This window comes from Astatotilapia calliptera, chromosome 5, assembly GCF_964374335.1.
Source record: "Astatotilapia calliptera chromosome 5, fAstCal68.1, whole genome shotgun sequence".
In the NCBI taxonomy this organism is placed as follows: Eukaryota; Metazoa; Chordata; class Actinopteri; order Cichliformes; family Cichlidae; genus Astatotilapia; species Astatotilapia calliptera.
Genome location: NC_137426.1, coordinates 33,523,085 through 33,547,226, shown reverse-complemented (window position 1 = coordinate 33,547,226; position 24,142 = coordinate 33,523,085). Strand labels below are relative to the sequence as shown.

Here is a 24,142-nt window from a genome sequence, read left to right as displayed (position 1 = left end):
GAGTAGAAAAGTGCTACATAACCTTCTTAAAAAGAAGGAATGAACTTGTCAGTATAGCAAGACCACAGAAACCTGAAGTGGATGATGACAGAATTATTTCCATCGTTAAGGAAAATAACTTCAGAACATTTAGCTAAGTCAGGAACGCTCTCAAAGAGGCTGGCATCTTAGTGTCAACATCTATAATTAAGTCTACAAACCACTCAAGAACAGTATCACTGTGCAAGCATTTTTAGATGTTGCCAAAAAATAAAAACATAACAAATAAAGAAAAAATATCTAAACATGTTCAGTGGTACAAAATTGACTTGCTGCAAAATGAGTGGAAGAGAAAAGCTTGGAGAAGAAAAGGGGCCGATGGTGATCTGAAGCATCCTGTATGATCTGTTAAACATGGTAGAGGAAATTTCAGTCACCCAATCTCAAAACGACAGAGCATTGTTTTACAGTTATTATATACAAAACTGAAGGCAGAAAGACCCACAGACGAGCAGCAACTAAAGGTGGCTGTAGTAAAGGCCCAACAGAGCTCCGCAAGAGGAGAGCCAGCATTTTGTGATGCTCATGGTTTCTAGACAGGCAGGTTTTGCATTTTCTCATTTAAAACAGTCCATATTATCTCCCATCCTAAATGTTGGTTTTTCCAGCTACTTTTGATCCTCTGGAAATGGGGGTGGGAACTGATTTTTATAGACCAGTCCCCCACTCTGAATTGGAAAAGAACCACACTTTTCCAACAGATCTAACATTTCAGGCTATATGAAGGCTTTCTCTGGGTGTTTCTTTGCTAATCTTAAAATTTAGTCTTGTCCCAGCATCATAAAAACCATGTCTGAAACCAGTGATGTCTTTAATATTTCTGGTATTAAATTTTGTTCTATTTGTACGAAAATTTTACACATTTTTTAAAGACTGAAATTCAGCAAGTTTTTTAAATCTAACGTTTGAAATTCATAAAAGGTGCAAGACTCTTATTCTGAAATGCCTCTAGAAGCGTTTCCACCAGTGATATTAATTTATTTTTTTATTAATTTCGCATTAATGAATTGTAAACCGGTTCAGTCCCAAACTCACAGCAGATTTCATACTGTCTGTATAGAAGTTTTACTTTGAAAGGTCTCCCCGGAACCCGCCCTTCTTCTGAAACGTGTCGCTTATTTCTCGACCACCGGGTCGTTGAGTGGTTGGACCCTTTCTGTGTCCGCGGGGAGAAAGGGGTTAAGCGGACATTTGGAAAGACCCTGTCGTGGCGTATAAAGGGCCCGTTACCCACGCAGTCCGGCGGCCTGTGCTGGCACCACAGCGGCAGTGATGCAGCCTTCTCCGTCGTCTCTACAAAGGCACACAGAAACGCGTCGGTAACCGAGAGAGACACGGCAGACCAGCGGAGTCTGCCGCCCGGGGCCCCCTCGTCCTCCCTCACCGCTGCCTCACCGCTGCCTCCTCCTGACCCGGCATGCGAGGATGTCCAGGAAGATAAGGAGCGGCAAAGGTCGAGCAGCGAGCCGGATCGATGCTCCCACGGCCGGTGAAGTAGACTCGACAAAAACCGTGTAGTTCGCCTGAACCCTGGCAGGATTGGGCTCGGCTTCTCGGTGGCTTCCAGAGACTCTCAGGATGAGGAAACCCAGAGTGATCCGGATGGTTTTTGCCTTGTCCCTGGGATGTTTCGTCATGGTCATATTCTACTTTAACAGCAGTCTGAAGCCAGGTGAGTATAAATCCCATAAATACACAATATTTCCCCCTCTGCTCTGCTTAAACTTGCTTCCACACCCTGCCATCGGAGCGCTCATTCTCCTGCATCCCCGCTCTGTCTGCCTGCCGCTACGCTAAGAATAAAACTAAAGCTAAAACATGAAACATTAGAAATTAAGCGCCCCGTGAATAGTTTACACAGACGTCCCAACCTGACACCTTTCAAGCAAAGAAAATATTTCATCACTTTTATCAGTTCATCTCCATCCATCTGCAAATGACTCAAGTATTTAAATATGAGGGTTTGTTTTTTTCTTTTATCAGTAACAAAAGAAGTTTGATTAAATATTAATTTATAAGTTTTTCTAAATTTACATCTAAATTTATCTCATATGATCTATAGTCCCATAAAGGGTTGTGTGTTTATGAAGATCTCTTGTGTGGAGACAAAAGTGTATCTGATGTATGGGCTCTAGTTTAAAGTGTGCAGCAGACCAGCTGGTCCTTTTCTGTTGGCATATGGGTTTGCCCATGCCTTCATAATAAAACCCATTCATAACCCGCTGTGTTAATGGGTTGTGGCATACTTGTAATCCAATACACATATCAGTGAAGTGCATGAAAGCAGGCTATTGAGACATTCTTAGCCCAGCTATAAAGGATTTTTTTGTGCGACTTGTTGGTCCTTGTCATTCCAATAATAAAGCGTGGCCTCCAGCCCATTGTCATTTCACCCCGTTGTGCTCCATCCCGATGTCTTTATTTTCCCATGAAGCTCAGATCTAAATTGAGGAACAGGAGAAAAACTTCCATTAGCAGAGTGTTTAGCGCAGTGTTTCCTCAGCTACAGGGAGGAGGGCTGGGAGCAGACGCAGCTGGCTGGCAGTGGGGTTGTCCCTTCGGTGGGATCTGCTTCCCTCTGCCACATACAAAGGCCTCTTTCACACGTGCTCAGCTATTTTAGGGGCCTAAAAACTGTAGGTATAGCCCATATTGTGAGGTGGATTCACGTTTAATGGCGATCCCAGAAAGTTTGGGTGTGTGACATGTCCATAAGTAACTTGTGAAAGACGTTACTGTCAGTGTAGTGTTACACTGTTAAAGTCAGGGGTATCGGTTATGATAGCGTGACTGATATGCTTTTCTGTCAGTAGGTTAACGTGTCAGTGCGGTAGGTGTGATTGTGTAAGATACAGTCACAAACCGTTACAGGTGTGTGGTTGAAATCAAAATCAAGGGTGTGGTTCTTCGGAAATGATGCGATAGTGCTGCAAGATGGTCTCAACATGCAGTTGTAAAAGAATAAAGTAACAGTCTGTGCTGTTTAGTGTATTTACATTAAGTGATGTTTGCATTTACAGTAGGATCTCGCACTCGCATTGCTTTTGATTTGATAGTCATACTCTAAAAATGGGACACTAAAAGCTTGAGGAATTCTTAATCATCCAGGTAGAAAATCCCAGAAAGTTTTCGTAACCAAGTTTCTTCTTCAGCCTCACCTGCATTAACAATAAAGTTGGATAATAATTGAAACAAGCACCGCAGACAAACAAAGAGCCAGAAGATCAGTTTCATGATCATTATTATGCAAAGCGCCATGACCATTGGTCAGTGGCCACGTGTACTTAAATCACAGCAATGTAAGATGGTGCAAAATGTACTCTTAGCCCCCCTCACCGTGAACGTAAATAGGAAATGATCACCTCTAAACTGATCAGGGGGTTTCCTCATCATCTTACAAACCTGTGTTCATCTAAAAGCTTCTACTGCTGATCATAACAGCTTAAAAATGCCTCCACCAAATAAATATTGTCTTTCAATATTGCTCTGAAACATGGTGCTTGTTGTTTTGACAGTATTACAGAAAGCTTTATCGCGCCAGTCCAAAGGACTAACAAAAAAATGTGTCCTTGATAGTACTAGAGGCTAAGGTACTGCTATCCAGACGCAGGACTTCACATTTCTGACATTTTGAGGAGCAAATTCAAATTAAGAGATAGAAAATTACAGATAATCCAGGCCTTTGTGACATGTTTTTAGTGCCAGCTTCATAGATTAACAAAACTATGTTTCATCTGCATGTCAGTGGAAATGTGTATATATTTATTTTAGCAGGCGATCTCATAGAACTTCATAACTAACCTTTGACTTGACTTTTACATTTGTGACTTCTAGATAAAAACATTGGTTCATCTGTGTGCACGTCCTCGTGTAGCTATACTGGACAAATTGCTTTTGCTTCATTGTAACTAATAAAAACGGGAGACATGTCCTAGCAGGAAAAGCAGGGGTGTGTTAGTGACAGTAATGATGGTTTGCTGCTCGGTGATATAATGACTTAACGAAGCCATCGGCGGTCTTATTGGCCACACCTGTGCTTCTACTTCGTGGGAAATTCAGTGTTGGTGTGGAAGAGCAGCACACTAGAGCTGTCCCATCAAAAAGTGGCACTGCAAGTTAAATTTTTTATGTCCTTGTTAAGTAAGCAGGTCTTAAAACAGCGTCATACCCTAGTCTCTTGAAAAAGAAGGTAGCAATCTTGATCAGTCACCATCCATTTAAACTGGCTTTTTCACAAGGTTGTGCGCTTCACTGTATAAAAGAAAGGGGAGCGCTTGATTCGTTACAGGTCCAAACGAGAGCTTTCTAGCCAGGATAAATGCACAAAAGCAATTGTTTCCTCACCAGCTACAAAAATCGGCACTGAATGATTTTCCAGTCCGATCGACAGTGCAAACCCCCAAAATTAAAGATGCTTTTGTTTACGATTACTGTAAATTGCTATTGTGTATTAATTTGCCTTTGTGAGTTAATTTTGATTGAATAGGTTTACAACCAGTGCTTTGATGAGACACATGGCATAAGTGCACACATTCCTAGATGCTGCCTCTGTTTTTTTGGGGGGGGGATTGGCTCCACGTATTCCAAACACACCTGGAATGCAGCTCACGCGCCGACCATTAAACCTGCCTGTCTGCTCTAAGTGAATCTAAATTGGTTTCAGATATGCAGTTAGTTAGGGGAGGTGAAGCCGCTCTATCTGGGGTAAAGGTCAGAGTGTTTTTAGGCGATGTGAAGCTGAAGGAGAACAGCCGCATAACAAAGGAACATAGTGCCAAGTCAGAGTTAGCATAAAATTACAGTGCTTGGAAATGCAGTGCTAATCCAAATTTAGCATAATTGCATAGATGCAGAGTGGCTTTACTGTAACATCCTGGACAGAAATAGTTTTTCAGAACACGAGTTGCCTTTCATGCTGCAGAAACTTAACCCTTTGTGACGTCTTCGTATCCGGTCTTTGAAATTCACATCTGTTTTAGAAAAGCTGACTTTGTAAGATGGGCTTATGTGTCAGCGTGAGAGGTCTTTACTACAGTCGCCACTATGATTTCGCCTTTGGGCTTTTAGACGCATTGACTGAAGAGGAAGAAGTATATCATAGTCTGGAATGTGGTGTTGTATGTTACAGCACAGTGAGGGACTTCTCCCTTTGTTTTCCTGGGAGTAAAATCCAGGAACATCACACATACAGATGTGAGCTGACTGCTATGAGTGTAGCTAGTTGTAGCTGTTTAATCACAAACAGAGCCTGAGACTATTGTGTGGGCCTCGGGGCAGCTGTTGTTATTCATGTACTGGAGACTTACCCCCATCTCATACCTCCCTTGTCTAGGCTTGACTTGAGGCCACAAAAGTCATAAAAATTAGCTTCCCAGAACTCTGTCGGAGCACTGACGAAATTGTTGCGGCGCTCTTTGGAAACTAATTTTCACACATGGTCACTTGTGGATGGGACATTATCCAATTAAAAGCAGACGCATCCACACGGGAACAGTGTGTGACTTGATCTTCGTATGCTGCGGCGTGCAGTTGCCAATTGAAACCGCTCGCTCCTCCTGGCTGCTGTCAGATCCCCGTCCGTCTGCGGTGACATGGGGGGTCGGGGTGGTCCTGCTGTTCCAGCCTGTTCTCCAGCCAGCTGCATATTCATGAAACGGCACAGCAGGAGCTGATAGCACAGAAAGTACTCTGGAGGAATTTTTTCAAAATTACATTAGGACCATCTGCTTTCAGAGCCCGTATCCTCAAGTGATTTGATTTTTCTGGTTTGTCCTTTCGCAATTAAAGTTACTGAATAAGTCTTCTGCTCTACTATTTCAATCCAAGTGCTCTGTGGTAGCCAAATAATTCAACTCATCCCCACTTTGGTCCAGACTAAATTACACTGGCAAATATTGTCTGGGTTAGGGTTGTTCTGGTTCAGTAATTTTAGTCGCGCTCGATTAAAAAGCCCACGCAGAGCCAGGCTTTTATTATTCCTCACTCAAAGAGCAACAAGAGACATGACATCATGTACAGGTACATGTTTCTACATAAATTTTACATATACAGGTGCAATGATCTTTTCCTCTTTATCAAGCCTTTTCATAAGGCATATATGATATATATTGATCATATAGTATATATAATGGAAGCAATAACATTTTTTAAAATATTTTATTTTTATGTTAAAATAATAAGTGGGTATACAGAGGGCTGTCACTCCTGGATTCCTATTGCAAATTGATTAGAATGCATGTCCATGCACGTTAGGCTTATGTGTGGTTGTAAATTGGCTGGTGGGATGGTTAATGTTAATCTGAGGTAACTAAAGTTTATACAATGAGGTGATGGTGTAGAGTGCTCGGAGTGATCAGGAAGAGTGCAGAATAAATACCAATCTATTTGATTGTGTTTACTAATGCATGCAGTGTTTGTCACAGTAAAGTTACTGACCGCCCTAATGTATGGTAGACATTCAGTGTCCTCAGATGATGAACCTTAATAACTTGAATCACCCAGTAAACAGCTGTCATTGTAGGATCACAGAAATCTGTGACACTGACAGCAGTGACTAGTGGTTAAAGTGTCGCCTCACAGCAGCAAGCGTCCTCATTTTTTATGTACGTATAAAACAGAAAACTCTAACACCAGGCTGTTAAGGTCCATTAGTGAATTTAACACATCATTGCTTTTGCATATGAAGAAAGTCGGAGGTGCCTAGACCCACGGGAGATTCAGTTTAAGTTAAATGGACCTCAGGATTGTACTACACTGGTGAAACATGCAGTCGGGTCAGTATTTTCCTGTGTGATGGATATTTCTCTTTACGGCCAAATATGTGTCTATTGTCACTGTTTCCAACTGCTCAAATGCAGATGTGATGGATTTTAGTCAGCCAGCTAAGGAGTCGCCCCACAAATGCACATTGAACTCTTTTACGCTTCTGCACAGGATCATAGGGACTCCTGGATCTGCAGACATTCTTCTAAGACTCAGCAAACAGACAGTACACCACCCACATGCTCCTGCCTATGCACTAACACCCTTTTCACACACACACATTTGTGGCCTAAAAGGATCAGGCTTTCCCTTGTACAGCGTCAAAGCTACTCTTTGGCAAGTCAGGTCAAGGAAGGGGGGGGCAGTTTTCCCAGTGGGACCTAAACACAGAGCTCATTTCATGGCTCGGACAGCAGGAACACACATCGGCCTTTCTATATTTTGCATTTCCCCAGCATTTGGTTCCGTGCGTACCGTAAGGAATGCTGTAGGCTTTGGGGGTCCAGACAGGGTTAAACCAACAGGACGACGTCTTCCTTTGAGTCTGCCTTAGCTGGGGTTGGTGAGTTTCAGACGTCTTGTATCAGTGGAGGAGTTAAGGGCAGCTGAGACACTGTTTTGTTAGAGTGGTACACGGTTATAACCAGCAGCTTTTTTTTTTCTTCCCCCTTCTAATGGCAAAACATAGCACACATTTTTCCACCTATATCTATGCTGTGCAGTGTGTCCTAGTGTCTGCGCCCAGTCCTGATATCCAGCTATTCTGACATTTTAAACAGTTTCTTGATATTTTCACCTGCCCCCCTTTTAAATACCTCATGACAAAACTTGGACTGTAAATTTCCTTGCTTGCTAATTGATGCCAAGTTAGCAGATGACAGATGAGACACAAACCTTTTCAGTGTGCCGTCTCACCCTGTTGCTGAAACACTCAGTTTTCCAGGTGTTTGTCAGCTTCTGAATCATTTCAGCCGCTACCTCTCTGTTCCATTTTAGTGCTCTCTTTGGGAGAGGTCGCAATGAAATGTGTTTAGAAAACAGGTCAGATAAATTGGTGCGCTGTGGCAGAATGATCTCCTCACCTCGGCAGCTCAAGGCAAAAGACAAAGCCTCCTTTTGGCAGCAGCATCCGGCTGCATGTGACGCTCTTGATTCCAGTAATAAGGCATCATCTGGCTTTTTGGCAGAGGTGAATCCACTAAATGAGAAGATTATTTAAGTGTCAAAAGAATTGATGCTGATTACTGTGAAGCTTGCTTCTTATGTATAAATCTCTGAGTGTTTGCTGTGATCAGTGATATTCTTGTTATTGCAACAGCTAAGTACTTTCTAAGTGTTTTCCCAGGCTGTTCGCCTGGTACCTCTACGTTTGCCTATGTCAAACCAGGAGCCAAGTTAATGTTGAGGGTGCTGCACACTCACAGCAACTTTTTATCTCAAGGTGATTGCAAAGTTCGGCTGGTAGGAAGAAACCTTTCTGCAAACTGAGTCTGACTTTGACTAATGGCAATCACTCTGTAAGATTGTTGAAGGTTTGCTGGTTGGCTTTTGGTTCTAATCCTCTAGAAAAAGAAGGCTGCTCAGCGCGATTCTAATTGCTAATTTGAATTGTTGAATTTCTGTCTATATAGAACCAAATTGCGTGTAATGATATCAGACTGATAGCACAAGCTCTGTCTCATGGCAACATTTACGGCAGGTTTTAGTAACATGGTTGGCATGCTTGACAATCTCATTTTGCAACAAAGTAACTGAAATTAAATAAGTAAATCTTATTGGATTAACACATTGCATAGTATGGGCCAGTAATATTGGCCTGCTGGTAAACCAGTTGGCTGTTTGTACCTCGACGGTGTTCCTATGGTCAGAAAGTTTAGTGTGGAACTTTGTAAAACTCCACTTTTGATGGTTGAAAGAGCGACCACCACACCGTTTTCAGCTGGAAGAATCAGAATAATTTGTCAGTACTGACAGCAGTACCAATGCTAGCTAACTGAATGTAGTGTGTGTCAGGCACTGGCTTTATATGGGGTTGTAGTGGTTATTTGTGTTTATGAGTGATAAATTATCACATGTGGTCAAAGTGTAAGTCAAAGTGTAAACGATTGTAAAATGTGACGCTAACACAACAGTCATGTTCAACTGTTGAAATCCTGCTTATCAGTAAATCCACAAAGTACCAAGTTTGATATGAGCCAATGCTGTCCTGTCCGAATTCAGGCAAACTGTGCTTCAAAGACTGGACAGAAGACCACGTGCAGATTTGTTGACATTGACCAAATTTGACTGAAAACAGAACTCACTTTAGCAAAATAAGTGCAGTTTTTATAGGTGTTTTGGGGAAATGGCTGCTTTGTTTAAGTTCCATGGGTCATTCCACACAGTATTTTAAGAGAGAGTGCAAAAGAACGAAATGCAATGCATCCCTTTTTTAGCTTTTATAAATTGGTCCTGAATAACTTTAGTTGCAGCCAGACTGGGAATTTTGCCTCTAAATTGGGTGCATTCAAGTTAAGTGGGAAACACTGTAAACTGTTTTAATGGTTGCTATCTGGGTAGAAGCCAGTGCAAGCTAACACTGAGCAGCTTATATTTTTATTGAACTGAACATTAACATTTAGTGCTATATCTGTGGTAGGGCTGAACGATTATGGTCAAAGTGATCATTTTGATCACTTGTTAGTCAGTATTGGTGTTCATTCACTTGGTTTGAGTGAATCTTTGGCAAAGATTTTGGTGACGTCAGTGCACCTTTGTGAGCGCTGATGCACAGTATGCATGCTCGCTTTAATGGACTTTTATGGAGCTGATGTTGGACAGTTCACGTCAGCAGCCATGTTTTTTTTGTTTTTTGTTTGTCTGTTTGTTTGTTTTGGCCGAGTTTTATTTAGAACTGCAGTTTTTGGTGTTTTTTGTTTTGTTTTGTTTTGTTTTTTCAGCCAGCTGATTGCTTAAGAGTATTTCTGAAAAATGGATGATGATGATCCACTTCGAGGCATGAGTGTGGCAGACATTTGAATTCTGTTGTATATCTTTGAACGTAGTCTTACTAGTCCAGGACACTTCAGAACGGCTGTGACTGTCACATGCTGGCATGCAGTCGGAGCTCCTGATTTGCTTTTTGCTTTGCATTCTATTGGCTGAGCACATATTTTAAATATGTGATCGTGTTCATTTAACTGTGGGAAGCTAAAATCAAGATTAAAATTCCATTAACTGTGCAGCCTTAATGTGTGGTGAGAATGCTGGCCAGTTGTAAAAGATTGCAAAATGAGGCGGCTGATGCAACAGTCACGGTCTACTGTTGCAGTCCTCCTTATCAGTAACTGCACCTGGCATGCTTGCTATAGACAACGCTACGCTGACCAGATTCATACATTATGTTAATAAGTACATGGGGATGGAGTGTCTGAAATAAGACCGGCACTGATATATGATCTTTATACAATACTGTTGCACAGCTTCAGCATTTCTCTAGTTACTCTCACCTGCTGTTAGAAGCTAGTAAAGACCTGTGATTTCAGTTGTATGATCGACTGTGTGTCTCTCGCAGGTATTCTCAATGATTCTGTGTAGTATGCTCATTACTGCATGCTGGGCTGCCTGCAGTGAGCGTGTTTACAGCTCATAACCAGTTTGCCATGAGTGACCTGACCACACCACAGGGAGGAGAGAGGTGCACACATGTGGTCACTTGAGTCTCACAGTAGCCTGTGCTCAATAGTGTTGGGCCTGTGCAGTTTCCACCATTACAGCATCATTGTCTCCAATTAAAGCAGCTAATTAGTAACAAATCCTGAGCTTTTGTAAATCTAATTGTCTCCAGATGACAAATGTTGCTGTTCGTGCAAGTTTGGAGCGTAATGACTGCATAAAAGGCAGACTTGTACATAAGGCGTTTGTGCATACTGCCATTTGAATAATGGCACAGCACAGGAAGTCATTTGTTCAATGGGCAGTTAGTGCTGAGTTGCACTGCTCAATCTGGACTTGGAGCCACACAGCTGCTTGCAGATGTTTACTCCAGTGAAAAGCAGCCTGGCCTTGTCTCTGTGAGCAAACTGATGTCATTTCATTGTTGATGCGCTGTGAAGAGCACGTCTCTAACAGGAAGTTATGTGTTTAAACTTGAGTTTAGCCATGAGCCAGTGGCTTCAAGACAAAAGAACCAAATCCTAAAGTGGATTTTTTTTTTTTTTTTTTTTTTTTTTTTTAAATCAAATGATGAAGATGTTAATTGAAGGGACAGACTTTATTCATTCCGAACTTTATAAATAATCCCCCTTTTTCATTTGTTGAAAGTGACAGGTATCCCTGCAGTCCAGCACCTGTGGACATCATCACATGCTTCCTTCTTTGAGGTTTGCTGTTCACTTTTGGTCTCAGTAAGTGAAAAGCATGCTGGGCTGATGTTAGGTGAGCGACTCTGTTCTTTGCCCTGAGATTTGGGTTATGATCCGTTTGCATTGTTATACACCGTCTGAACAGTTTCGGAGCATTTGTCTGAACCTGAGCCTCTTTGGACCTCATAGTGGTCCAGTGAACTGCTTCTGTGTAACACTTGAAACAAGTTCAAGTACGACTTTTATCTGCTTAGTTTGCTGTCGATAATGAGGGAACCTGGCTGTTGGACTGCTTGTCAGTGAATTTCGAGCCTCTAAAACTGGGGGAGTTTGTGAAAATGGATGTAATCATTAAACAGTTAATGTGATATTTTTCTTCACATTGTGGTTATGGAGCAAGAAGAGTTCCGGTTTCAGAAATATGAGTCAAGTTAAATTTAAATGGCAGCAATACAGAAGAACATTTATGGAGTTTTCTGAATGAGTTTCAATGGATTATTGCCTGTATCGCTTGAACCTCCTGAGCAGCAAGGGGTGAACATTTGTTAGTGAAAATATGGAAATTTCGTGTGTGTGTGTGTGTGTGTGTGTGTGTGTGTATTTGAATACTTGAATTCCTTGAATCGTCAAACATACTGGGAAGTTCATGAATTGAAGCAAGGTCTAACTTGTGTAGAAAGGGATCACTAATTGCAGGGATTATTCTTCCTGGAATCGACACGCACGCTAAAAGCAAAGTTGGTTCAATGCTGGATTTTCCAGAAAGAGGCACCGATGTCACCCTGAAACTACACTGCACCAGGTGGTCTGAGTTCAGCGAGATACTGGAAACCTAACCCTCTTCAGCTGAACTGAATCAGCAGCATGAGGACTTATTCTGTGAGCTTTTCACAGCAGCTTCAGATTGCCTGATCTTTGGACAGAGCCACGCTGGCTGTTTCTTTTCCCAGTCTTCTAACGCAGCGGTCCCCAAACCCCGGGCCACGGACCGGTAGCGGTCCGTGAGTCATTTGGTACTGGGTCGCGAGAGTTGAGGCTCGGGTGTGAAATGTATGGTTTTTATCAGTTTTCAGCGTTATTTTGTTATCGTTTTTATCGTTAACTCTGTTTTCCTGAGTCTTTTCACATGTGTTATGAATAAATCTTCTTTTTTTCGGTACCAGTACTAGTTTTATTTTGTTGTATTTATCCGCGACATCTTAAAGGCCGGTCCGTGAAAATATTGTCGTGTATAAACCGGTCCATGGCGCAAAAAAGGTTGGGGACCGCTGCTCTAACGAAGTGCCTCCTGGCTAACTTCATAATTTAAAACACTAAAATGACTCGTCTCATCTGAAGAAGGGGACAGATTGCAGTTTTATCTTCAAGCTAACACTTACTGGCTAAACACACCAGAATACATCTGCGTTTCATTTAGGGAGTGTGCGTTTTTCATAAAAGAACATCTGATGAAGCGGGGCTATCTATGTTTATCTCTGAGGAAAAAACAAATAACCTCCACACTACGCTGCAGATGGAGTGAAGATATGGCTTTTATAGAAAGTGACTACGTCCACAACATGCATGCAGATCAGATGGAAGTGTCTCTCTCAGTAACTCAGTCTCGTGAGTGTTGATTGTAACCTTACATCTGTGGCCGGAAAGTGTACGATGTGATGAGCTTGTTCTGTAAATCAAATAAGCTGTGCTCCTGTGGGGATGTTCGCAGTGTCTTGGAGTCCTGCTGCTCCCTGTTGTGTCAGCGAGTCGTGGTTCAGCAGCGTGGTGCTCATCTCTGCTTTCACTGCAGGCAGGTTGGAGTGCAGAATACTTGATGGTAGATGTTGTTCTGAGAGCTCGTTTTCATTTTTCTAACTATGATGAAACTGTTTGAGTGAAGCAACCACTGCCTTTTCAAACCAGGCCGCACGCCTTTGCATCTTTCTTTTTTTTCTCCAACGAAGGCCTGCAGCTTTTAGGAGGAACAGATCGACTACCTTTACCCAGATTAAATCTGAGGATCATGTGGTGAAACTCTATACATGTCCAATATCTGGAAGGAAACAAATGATGGCTCTAAGCCAAAGGACATAAATAAGGTCCTTTTATCCTTCCTTTCAAACTTGAGTCTGACATAACGTGGAAAATGAAATGTTCTGCCCGGCCAAAACTCTTGTTCCGTTTCTAAAGCACTCGAGCAAATAAAAGCAGCGATAACAAACCATGAAAGTTTACTTTATTGTTTCAGTGCAACGTTTTTGTGCTCAGTTTGTGTTAATGTTCTACAGTGCACTTTATTCTCCTGTTTTATCTGTCTAATGATATACCACACTGTATTATTATTTATGATAATGGTAGTTAACACCAACAGTAGTAGTTAAATAGTAAATGAGCTGATTCTTGTGTACTGCTTGGGTTCAGTATCTTGCTTGAGGATATTTGGCTAATTATAATTTTGGCATTCAGTAATTCAGTGAATGATCAAATAAAATAATTGCGCTGCACCTCTTTATCCTCGGCCTTTGTTCCTCCCTGAAACCCTGCAGTAAGCTCACGCCCCTTCAGGCTGCAGCATGTTAAACTTCAATAAAAGCGCGAAGTCAGCGACTGATTGGTAATCATGGGATGGACACCGTCCCCCTTCTAACTCATCTCATGTTGACAGTTTGCAAATGTATCGTGCATATTTTCTTTAAAATGTGTCCACAGAAATATGAACACCAGCCAAACTACCACAGTCAGGGTCACAGGACCACATTTGGGCGTGATGACACACATTCACAAAAGCATTATTAGTGATAATTCAGCGGTGACTGCTCCATAACCGATGTGCTTTTTCCTCAGCCTCAGAGGCGGTGGGTGAAAGCGGCAGCAGACAGAAGTCGAGGAGGAGTCCTCTACAGACGCTGTACGATGGCGATCAGGTCAGTCTAACGTCATGTGCACTTTAAATATTTATTTGTAAGGATTTATTCCAGGATTACTCGGGGTTATTTTAACAAACTTGGCAAAGGTTATGATAAATAGTCATTTTATGATTCTTTGTGTTTCTGGAACGTTCTATGTTTGAATGAAAGAGAGCACACATAACCAGACAGGATAGGCCGAGTGTTTAATGACAAACAGGGTCTCATTTTTAATATTTAATAATAATCTTCTAGCTGTGGAAATTCAGTCCTCCTGCAGTTTGTTGGCATAAATAAATCGGTGTCCAAAACTCTTGAGTCACAATTGTTTATACTTTGCTTGGGGAAAAAAGAAGTAGGTGGAGTGATTTACTGAAACATGCAAACATACATGGAAATGCAGTGTAACGGTAAAAACAGACTTTGTACAATTCTAACAAGCTTGAAAGTTCACATTTGGTGTGACCGCCTTTATTCTTCAGAACAGCTGGAACGCTAATGAATGCTTTCTTAGAACTGACTAGACTTCAGAAATAGTTCTGCAGGCTTCTTGAAAGACACTCAAAAGCTCTTCTCTGGATGTTGGCTGCTTTTCGTTCTGTGCTCGGTCATGATGATCCCACACTGATTCAGTCATGTTGAGGTCCGTGCTTTGGGGAGGCCGATCCATGGCTGATAGGAAAAAAACCACAGAGGTTTTTAAGGAGCTTGGAAAGAAAAGCGTCTGGACTTCTTTAAGTTTCCTTGAAGATGTTTCACCTCTCATCTGAGAAGTTTCTTCAGTTTGAAGAGCAACTGGTGGAGAGTCCCAGTTTTTAAACCCTATGGGAGTGTTCCCAAGTGGGTCATGGACCCCCCCTATGCGGTCGTTCAGTCTGACGTCACTAGCCGTGTCTGGGCCTAAACTCCGCTGCAGGTCCATATGTCAAACGATCACTGTGGCATTACTGAGAGTTGAAAAACTGTCTAAAGTCTTTCATCTTTAATAAAATGATCAGCGTTCTGCTCTACCAGGTGTAACAATTGAGTTTAACATCCAGGCATCCATGAAAACGGAATTTATGACATTTAACGGAGTTAGAAGTTAGCAGGAAGTTAGCTCGCTAGCTTCTATCTAAATACAATATAGCATGTCCTGACTGCGGGGTTTTGGAAACAAATTAAAATGTACTGCTCTGTTATCACTTCCAGCATAAATGAAGACAGAAAACTAAAAAGCAGTGACGTTTGTAGGGTTACTGAAGTTGGGCTAGCTGGTATGTAATGATGTGCTACGTGACCGCTAGCGACACAGCTATGTTAGCATAATATAAACAAGCTTTTTTTCCACTCGATAAAAGTTAACGTGAGTGTTCTCGGTGGTCAGGAACAAATGTAATTGCATGGCAGGATGCTGTAAAAGGACCAAACTTCAGCCAGGAGAACAACTGAGATAATCCATCCACAATACGAGGTTAGTCATTCATGTACTGCTGCATGGGCTGGGCTGTAGTTACATCCTAAGGTTTTAAAAACTGAGCTTAAATAAATGATTAGCGGTAATAAAAGCCGAGGGAGGTCAACAGTGATCACTGACTGTTTTAGGAGCTTTTTGAGATCAAATATAAGAAAATGCATAACATTAAACATGTTAACAACACAAAAGCCATATTAAACGCAGACTACTTTAGACCCGGAAGTAGGATTCGTCACGTCATCACTTAACGACCGGATACACCACCAGCTAGCGGAGAGTCAGAGAGACAATCAGAACAATACTGTCATCCTCTATGTACCAGATTTATCAGAGAAACTCAGGAGAGTTTTCTCCAATCACGACATCCCCGTGTACTTCAGACCCAGCCACACACTCAGACAAAAACTGGTTCATCCCAAAGACAAAACTCCTAAGCACAAACTTAACATCGTAGTGTATGCTGTGCAGTGTGGCGAGGAATGCTCAGACCTCTACATCGGAGAGACCAAACAGCCACTTCATAAACGCATGGCTGAACATAGAAGAGCCACCTCCACTTAATTCAGCAGTTCAGTCCACGTTTTGCTCCAGTCCTCATAAATCTGCTTTAGCTGCATCTAAAGGAAAGTAATACCTGCTCTTTGTAACGAAATGTCTAAGAGACAAATCTCCCCGGAAATTTGTGAAGTCTTGATAGTGATATTTTTCATGTCAAGGAGAAATACTTTGATGCACTCCCATCTGAGCAGTAAAGGAGGAGAAATAAAGGTCGGCCATTTTTGTGGAATTAAAGACACGACATTTATAGAGGAGGATTCACGACTTTGTACAGATACTGTCAGGCAGTTAAGAGTTTTATATTTAGAGATGCGTCTGATTGCTTTTCATCCATGCACAGGTTACATGAAGCTAAAAGCAGTAACAGGAGCCGCCCTTTATCAGGAAATACAAAAATATCACTTTTTCGGTCGTTAGCAGGTTTACTGTCTGCAGCTTAGTATTAGACAGAAACATGTCCATGTGCAGCCTTTCATTTCCACTCTAGTTATGAGTTGCGTATAACAGCTGTACACAACCATTGCCTCACTGGGTGTTGACATATCTGAACACACACTTTCATCCCCGCTTTGTTTTGACTCAAGCTCACTTGACATTAAACAGCGATGACTCAGCGTAACTTTTATCTATCAGTTTGTTCTTTGGAAACAGCTGCCATTATTGAGTTCAATTCAGTATTTGCTTTTTGAGGAGGCTTTCTCAGGTAAACACCCGTGGGCGGGGCTCTGAATGACCACTTTCCTCTACGCAGACGTTCAGCGTTCATGATCTGGGCTCTGCTATTAAAGCAAATCTTACAGCTGGTTCCAGTTAAATCTCCCTGTGAGGAGAAGGACTGTGCACATGCCAGAAAACAAACTAGCTCCAGTGGAGTCCGGTCCACTCGCTTCCAATTGATGTCATATTTTCACTGTTCCATTTCCACTTAAACTGTTTAGCAGCAGCAGGATGCTGGAGTGAGCTTGATTAATGTGAGGCAGATTTATTTAATTGTTTAATTCTGTAAACACAATGGGCGACTGATTCTGTCTCCATTTGTTGCTCTCTGCACATGTGCAGCAGGTAACTGGGTGAAAAGCTACATGTAGCGGAATAGCTGACAACCTGGCGACTGGAAGAAACTGAGCAATACGATTAAGAATTGAGTGCAACCATTGCTTACAACTTGTAAGAAAGTTGTAAGACTCTTTGCTGTCACTTTTTTGGGTGCAAAAATCCTCTTTTCAAACTGTTAAGTTTTTGTGATGCGCTGCTTGTAACAAAGTGCTTAAAGATACCAAGGAACTAAGATTTAAATTGTAAGTCGTCTGTGTAGATACAACATTGGTTGACTTGTGTAAGGCGCCTTTTTATACTTTAGTGAAGTGGGTTAACAAACCCAAAACGAGCAGAATTCTTCTAAAAATGGTCAGGTACAAAGACTGGACTAAACTTGAGTGAAAAAGCAGCCAATGTCCAAAAAAAATCTTTGAAAGACCTCCACAAAATCTGGATAATTATTGCTCGAGACCCCTTTTAAAAACTGGCAGGAAAGTCTGAGGCCGACTAATGGCCATTTTATAATTGCACCAACAGCTGTCACCGTCTCACCAAGCTTCTGGCTGACTGATGGTCTTGCAGCCCAGTCCAGCCTTGCGCAGGGCTACAGTCTGGTCCCTGACGTCCTTTGACAGCTCTGTGCTCTTGCTCATGATGGTGGCAGGTTGGAAATGAAGAATGTGTGGTTTATATACATAATGAGTTGAGATCAGGAGTATTTGTAATCGCTTGTGTGCCACATAAGCCCGCAGCCAGTCTGTGAAAGCCAGTATTCAGGCTGGGTGATAGGGGATAACATTTCAGTTGATGAGACTACCGTAAAAATTTAAGACTGTTCATTTCTTTGAATGGAAAAAATTCAGCAGGGATTCAAATAATTATTTCCCCAAGTGTGAAAACACAGATATCTGAAAATCAGTTTTGATTAGTCCAGATGAAATTTCTACAAATAGATCAAAACACGATATCTTTAATGAATGTTTCCACACAGCAAATTGTCACTTCCACTAGCTGCTGCTCGCTCCACTGATTAAATGTTAAAGTGTTCAGCACACTTAAGAAGACTTTGGTGTTCTTTGAAGGTTTGAATGCCATGAAACACTAACAGCAGTTAATATCCTCAAACTATGAACTCATGCATCCTGCTCACATGAAAAGACTGAAACAGGAGTTTCAAACGCACTATTGTGTAACCACAGTGCACAAACCTCTGCTGAGAGGAAGGGTCTGTGTTGGCTCTGCAGTCGTTCAGGTGTCTGCCGCTAAACACAGAGGGTCAGGCGCAGAGTTAAGATGAGTCTGGGGGCTCCAACCACTGCAGTGGGATGCCAGGCTGAGTAAATGAAAGGAGTAAATAAGACATTTGTGCCACGCAGAGGCCAAGCTGAACTGGATGACCTGTGACTTGATTAAAGTTGGGGATGGGCCATAATTAAGACCAACAGAGGAGATAAATCTGTGAGTGCATTTTCTCTCATTCAAAAGGCTGTAAGCGGCGTCCGTATATCATCATAAGGGTGGAGTGAGAAGAGCCTTTTTCAGCCTCGGATGACGCTGCACAAAATCTGCTAAATGTCCTTAAGCAACACTGAGTTGCTGAAGGTGAAAGTGGGGAAAAATTAGGGGGTGTTGCACTGGAAGGAAGCGAGCTTATTGGATCTGTTTGAAGCTGCAAAGTTGGTCATATCTGAGCTGTCCTACCTGCATTGTTCAACATTCCTTAAAAATTGGACGAAGGGAACATTGGCAATGTAGGCAGTGCTGCTGAATCAGTGGAGTCCTCTCAGGAAGGCCAGATTCTCCCATTCGTCACATTATAACTTAAACTGTCCCAACTTTAAATCACTTTTCCTTGGGTTTAATGCCATGCAAGTCCTGCACTGATACCTGAGGAGTTGTGGGACATGAACCATCAAAGAGCCTGTGGAGGTACATTTACATGCACTCCTCCCCAAAACCAGCAGTGTAGCTATTAATAGGACAGATGCTGAAAGTTGGCTTGAACAGGGAAAAGAGCAACAGCAGAGTTTACCATGAAGAGGGAAAAATTTCTTCTGGTAACTTCTATCATCATAACTTACAATCAGTGCCATAAACTGACCTGAAAAACTCGTATAAATTGTAACTCAGGTTTTTCTTTTATTACTAAATGCCAATTCTCTGCGATTCCTCTCATCCCTGTAGGTTGAGTCGGCGGTACAGGCGATCCATCAGGGCAGACGGGAGCTGCTGGAAGAAGCTTGTCGCTCCTATACCCGCAAACGCAGAGTCCTCATCCCCGAGGACCTGAAGCACATCATCGTGGACGACCAGCACGGCTTGCTCTACTGCTACGTGCCCAAAGTGGCCTGCACCAACTGGAAGCGGGTGCTCATGGTTCTGACGGGCGTTGCCGGGTCCAACAGAGACCCTCTCGCAATCCCTGCCAACGAGGCCCACATCCCCGGAAACCTCCGCACACTTTCTGAGTACTCCACCTCCCAGATCAATCAGCGGCTGCGCTCATACCTGAAGTTCGTCTTCGTGCGCGAGCCCTTTGAGCGGCTGGTGTCTGCGTACCGCAACAAATTCACACGGAGCTACAACACAGCCTTCCATAAACGATACGGCACAAAGATAGTGCGGCAGCACAGGCCGGACCCGCAGCCGGAAGCTCTGGAGAAAGGAAATGACGTCTCCTTTGAGGAGTTTGTCTATTACCTCGTGGACCCAGCCACCCAGCGAGAAGAGCCCTTCAACGAGCACTGGGAGCGGGTGCACTCACTGTGCCACCCCTGCCTCATCCACTATGACGTGGTGGGGAAATACGAGACGCTGGAGCAGGACTCCCGCTACGTGCTGCAGCTGGCCGGGGTGGAGGACCAGGTCAGCTTCCCCGCCTCGTCCAAGAGCACCAGGACTACAGGAGACATGGCTGCCCAGTTCTTCCACAACATCAGCCCTTTTTATCAGAAGAAGCTGTATAATCTCTATCGCATGGACTTCCTGCTCTTCAATTACTCTGTACCAGCCTACCTCAAGTTTAGATGAGGCTGGATTTCACTCGCGCACACAGAAACTAAATTACAGAGCCTGGACACCTGCAGAAGAAGCTTCTCCATGCAAACACTGCAAGTTCTGTTTTAAGAGAAAGAAGAGCAATCCTTATCAGAGCTCCAAAGAAAACTAATTTTATTCTTGAGACCGAACATTGCGATGGAGAACTCTTGAAGGAATCATAAGATCAACATTGATGCCTGGAAAAAATAAAACAAAAATTTTAAAAAAGGCAAATCCTCTTGTACTGTAGTTATCGAGCAACTAGATGTTGCTCATTGCTTTTGAATGTGTGAAACAGGGTTGGGCGATATGTTGAAACTGTCCAACCGGGCCACCGTCAGTCCAACTACTGCATTGCTATAATATCTGTTTGCAATCATAAAAGAGATATTTGAGGAAAAGAAGAATCCGCTATTTGGGTTTATGGTTGTAACTCTCTAAGGTGTACGTCATTATACGTGATAGCTCTAACCGTATATTTATGAGCGAGGCAAAACTGGCTTTTCTGTTGTCAGCCAGAATGATTAGTTTCTTTGTTCCCAGTTTTCCAAATCTTGGGAGAAAAATACTCTGATTGCCTGGAGATGGAGTTAAGGTTAGATTAAGGTCCAATAATGACAATTTAAACCTCAGACGGTTCAACCGGACAAACCAAAGGATCTAAACTAAGCAGTAAGATGAAGTGCGTCCACGCGGTACAAACAGCAGGATAACCTGCTTGCTAATTGATTAGGTTGCCCAACTGTACATGTAGTTTTTGGTCTACTTGTTTAATTTGATTGAATAATATAGATGTTTTTATTCAGTGCCAATCAATTCAACAGCAGCCACTTAAAAATGGCAAAAGTGTTTAGTGTTTTGTGAAATGTTTTCCTATACATGTACAGTATGAATTGAGCTTCGATTTAGTCTAATATGTCTCCATTTAAAAAAAGATTTCTGCTTGTAATTATGCAGAATCACAACCTGAAGCTTTTGGCTTTTGCATGCAGGATGTGAAGAGCGGAAAAAGGGAACGCATCGCCGAAGTGCAAACTGAAAACTGCTGGCTTTTATTGGACAGTAATTTGAATCTAAATTTGAAAATGCTCGTCAGTGTTTAATAGAATAAGCGTTGGCCTGGATATCTGCTGGCACTCCTCAAAGCTCAGAGGAATCATTGGATAGTAGAAAGGTTGATCGCTTCCTGGTCCATTATGTTAGCATAATATGCCCAGCCCCACCCACCAACCAAAAAGGAGCAAGAAAGTGCTTAAAAACCCGGCTTTGGACTATATGCGATATAAACGGATATATTTTTCCGATCACTCAGTCCTAGCATGGAATATTTTTGGCTTCATTTTATTCCGGTTGTGGTCTGCTGTTTTTAAAAGTGTATTTGCACGACAAACGTTATTGTTGCAAGTTCCATAGCATAATGATTAAAGTATTAAATTCATGTTTAGACAGTGAATGTCTCTCAACATGTGTGCCTTTGCTTTTGGGCCTTTTGGGGGGGGGGTCAGTTCTAAATGACAACTTTTGTAACTGTGACTTTGTTTACTTTTTCGTACTGTAGGAGGAGACTTCTGTGTGAACTATGATATTGTCTTTATTTATTGTGCCATTTCTGATTCCACAGAGTCAAACCAACCAAAATAGGTAAAGTTTCTCTCACGATTTTCAAATAAAATGCATCTCAGAAAGAACTTGTTAATTCCTTAATAGTTACAAGAATTCTCACTGCAATAATGCAGAATACGCCGGGCACATTTTGCATGTCAATCTTTTATTGAAATGATAAACCATGACTGGATGTGACCTAGAAGTGTTTATAAAGGCAACGGTACTACGAAGTCCAGTCAAGCTCGATGTCAGTGGAAATAGGATTAATTACTGTTTCTGAGTGCTATTTCCAGACTAATGACAAGCTAAAAGTGCATATCAGACAATTGAGAAGGCCCCATACAGAAAAGTGCATACTAAATCATTTGTTCACAAAAACGGCACAAAAACAATCCGTGCCATCAATACACATAGACACGGTTAAATACGACAGGCTATATTCAGTGGCATCGTGCTGCACAACAATAAGAGATCCAGTAGAAATTTGGCAAGAACCAACTGAAGGCTCGTCACGGTTTAAAAGGCACAAATCTACAGAAAATAAGCACGATTAAAATCTAACATTCATCCAGACTGTGCAACGCCTAGTATACATTTACACTCAGTATATATGTTATTGCCTGAATACGATCATTTGCCGTGTAACATTTAGGAGCTGACAACAGTTGTACAGATGTGCCAACAGTTATTACGGTGGTTCTACATTACTCCCACTCGCTGCATCCACTTTGAATGGACTGTGGTTTTGATAATGGCCACAGTGAGCTGGTGAATATGGAGACTAAAGTGCAAAACAACTCCACCCTGTCCACGTGTTTATTTATTTTTTCTTCCACCACCTGTTTCCTGTATTCTCTTTTTTTACATGCTGCTTATCTACAGTGGGAATATCTGTGCCTCAGTGCTGGGTGTGAAGAGCTATCAGCAGTAAAAATTGATATAAACTATAGTGCAAAAGTCCCTCATTTCTTTATATTTTGCTAAAATTGGTGCAATGTAGTATGCAATGCAAAAACAGCGTCTGTACGATTGTAACAAGCTTCAAAGCATTTTTGTGATTTTGTTCAGTAGCCCTCACGATTAGTTCTCCAGGCTTTTTGAAGGACACTCAAAGCTCTTCTCTGGATCTTTCTACCTTTTGTTCAGTTCTCTGCCGAGATCACTGCTTCAGTAATGTTGAGGTCCGAGCTCTGGGGAGGCCGATCCATGACTCAGTGCTGCACCGTGTTTTGGGGATCATTGCCATGCAGACAAATGAAGTTGCTGCCAATTAAATGCTTTCCGTGTGGTATTGCATAGTGGATCATGATCTCCAACACCAGTTTCCTCACATTTTTTAACAACACACTGCACACCATGGCAAGAGATGCCAGGTTTTCAGATAATACCTGTTCATAAGTCGGTGTTAATTGGCTTAACAGACAAAGTATTCCTCTGAAAATGGTCCAGTACAAGCACTGGACTGAAAATGGGTGAAAACTCAGCCAATGTCCAAAGAAAAACTTTGAAAGACCTTCTGAAAACCCGGAGAACTGTTGTTCAAGACCTTCTCTTGAATGGGGGAGGGGAAGCAATATATAATGAAAGGATGGGGAGACTCGAGATTATTGCACAGTAGTGTATGTTGTGAATAAATTATAACCACACAATGAATGATTTACTTTTCACAAAATAAAATCTGTTGTGATTGTTATGTTTGCTTTTTTACAAAACAACAAGGGTCACACAAACTTGGTGGGGAAAAATTCTAGGGATTCGTTTTTTACCCAAAATTGCAAAAGTAGCAAAACCTATTTGGACCTTACAATGAATGTGACACAGCCTATGAAATGTATGCTAGTCTAACCAACACTATCAGATATTTTTGCTTTCCATCACAGTAACAGCCTGTTTTTGCTGCAGTTATGAAACTAAAATAATGAGAACTGTGTACTTTTTCATTACCAACAAAACAGAACAATAGCTATTAGCATGTTTGGACAACAGGCTGAACCAAATTATTACCTGCTGTTTCTTTGTCACCTCAAGTAACCCAGCTAAGTAGATACTCGTTCGTGTAGCATTCTTTTACATGTAAACTGCTCTTTCTGTCGCTTCAGGCTGAAGGTGAAGCTCTGTACTTCATTAGGGGGAATACAAAAACGTGTAAGATCACAGTAGGAAACAATGGCAGCAAAGCAGGGAATTAGTTTCATTTACAGGCTATTTACTAGCTATTGTTTCACTAATGTAACATCTCCCAGCTGATTACTTTGGTAAATAATCATCAGGAGGTATTAGGGAAGTGCTCAGCTCATTAGTGCTCAGCTTCTTCCTTATTCATTCCTCAGTTGTTCTTTAGCAAATATTTCAGTCCCTTGGATGTCTCCTCACTCTGCTGTTTCTTGAGCATAAACAGTTAAATTTTAATAAGCTAG

At 42.0% G+C, this 24,142-nt stretch overlaps 1 protein-coding gene across 1 annotated transcript; it reads left to right on the top strand.

Moving 5' to 3' along the window:
- The first annotated feature begins 1,134 nt into the window (after positions 1-1,134).
- LOC113022979 (carbohydrate sulfotransferase 11) lies at positions 1,135-23,418 on the top strand. Its single transcript, XM_026168984.2, has 3 exons — positions 1,135-1,711; positions 13,968-14,047; positions 19,266-23,418. The coding sequence occupies exons 1-3, from the start codon at positions 1,618-1,620 to the stop codon at positions 20,109-20,111; spliced, it is 1,020 nt and encodes a 339-aa protein (XP_026024769.1). The 5' UTR covers positions 1,135-1,617; the 3' UTR covers positions 20,112-23,418.
- Positions 23,419-24,142: the final 724 nt, after the last annotated feature.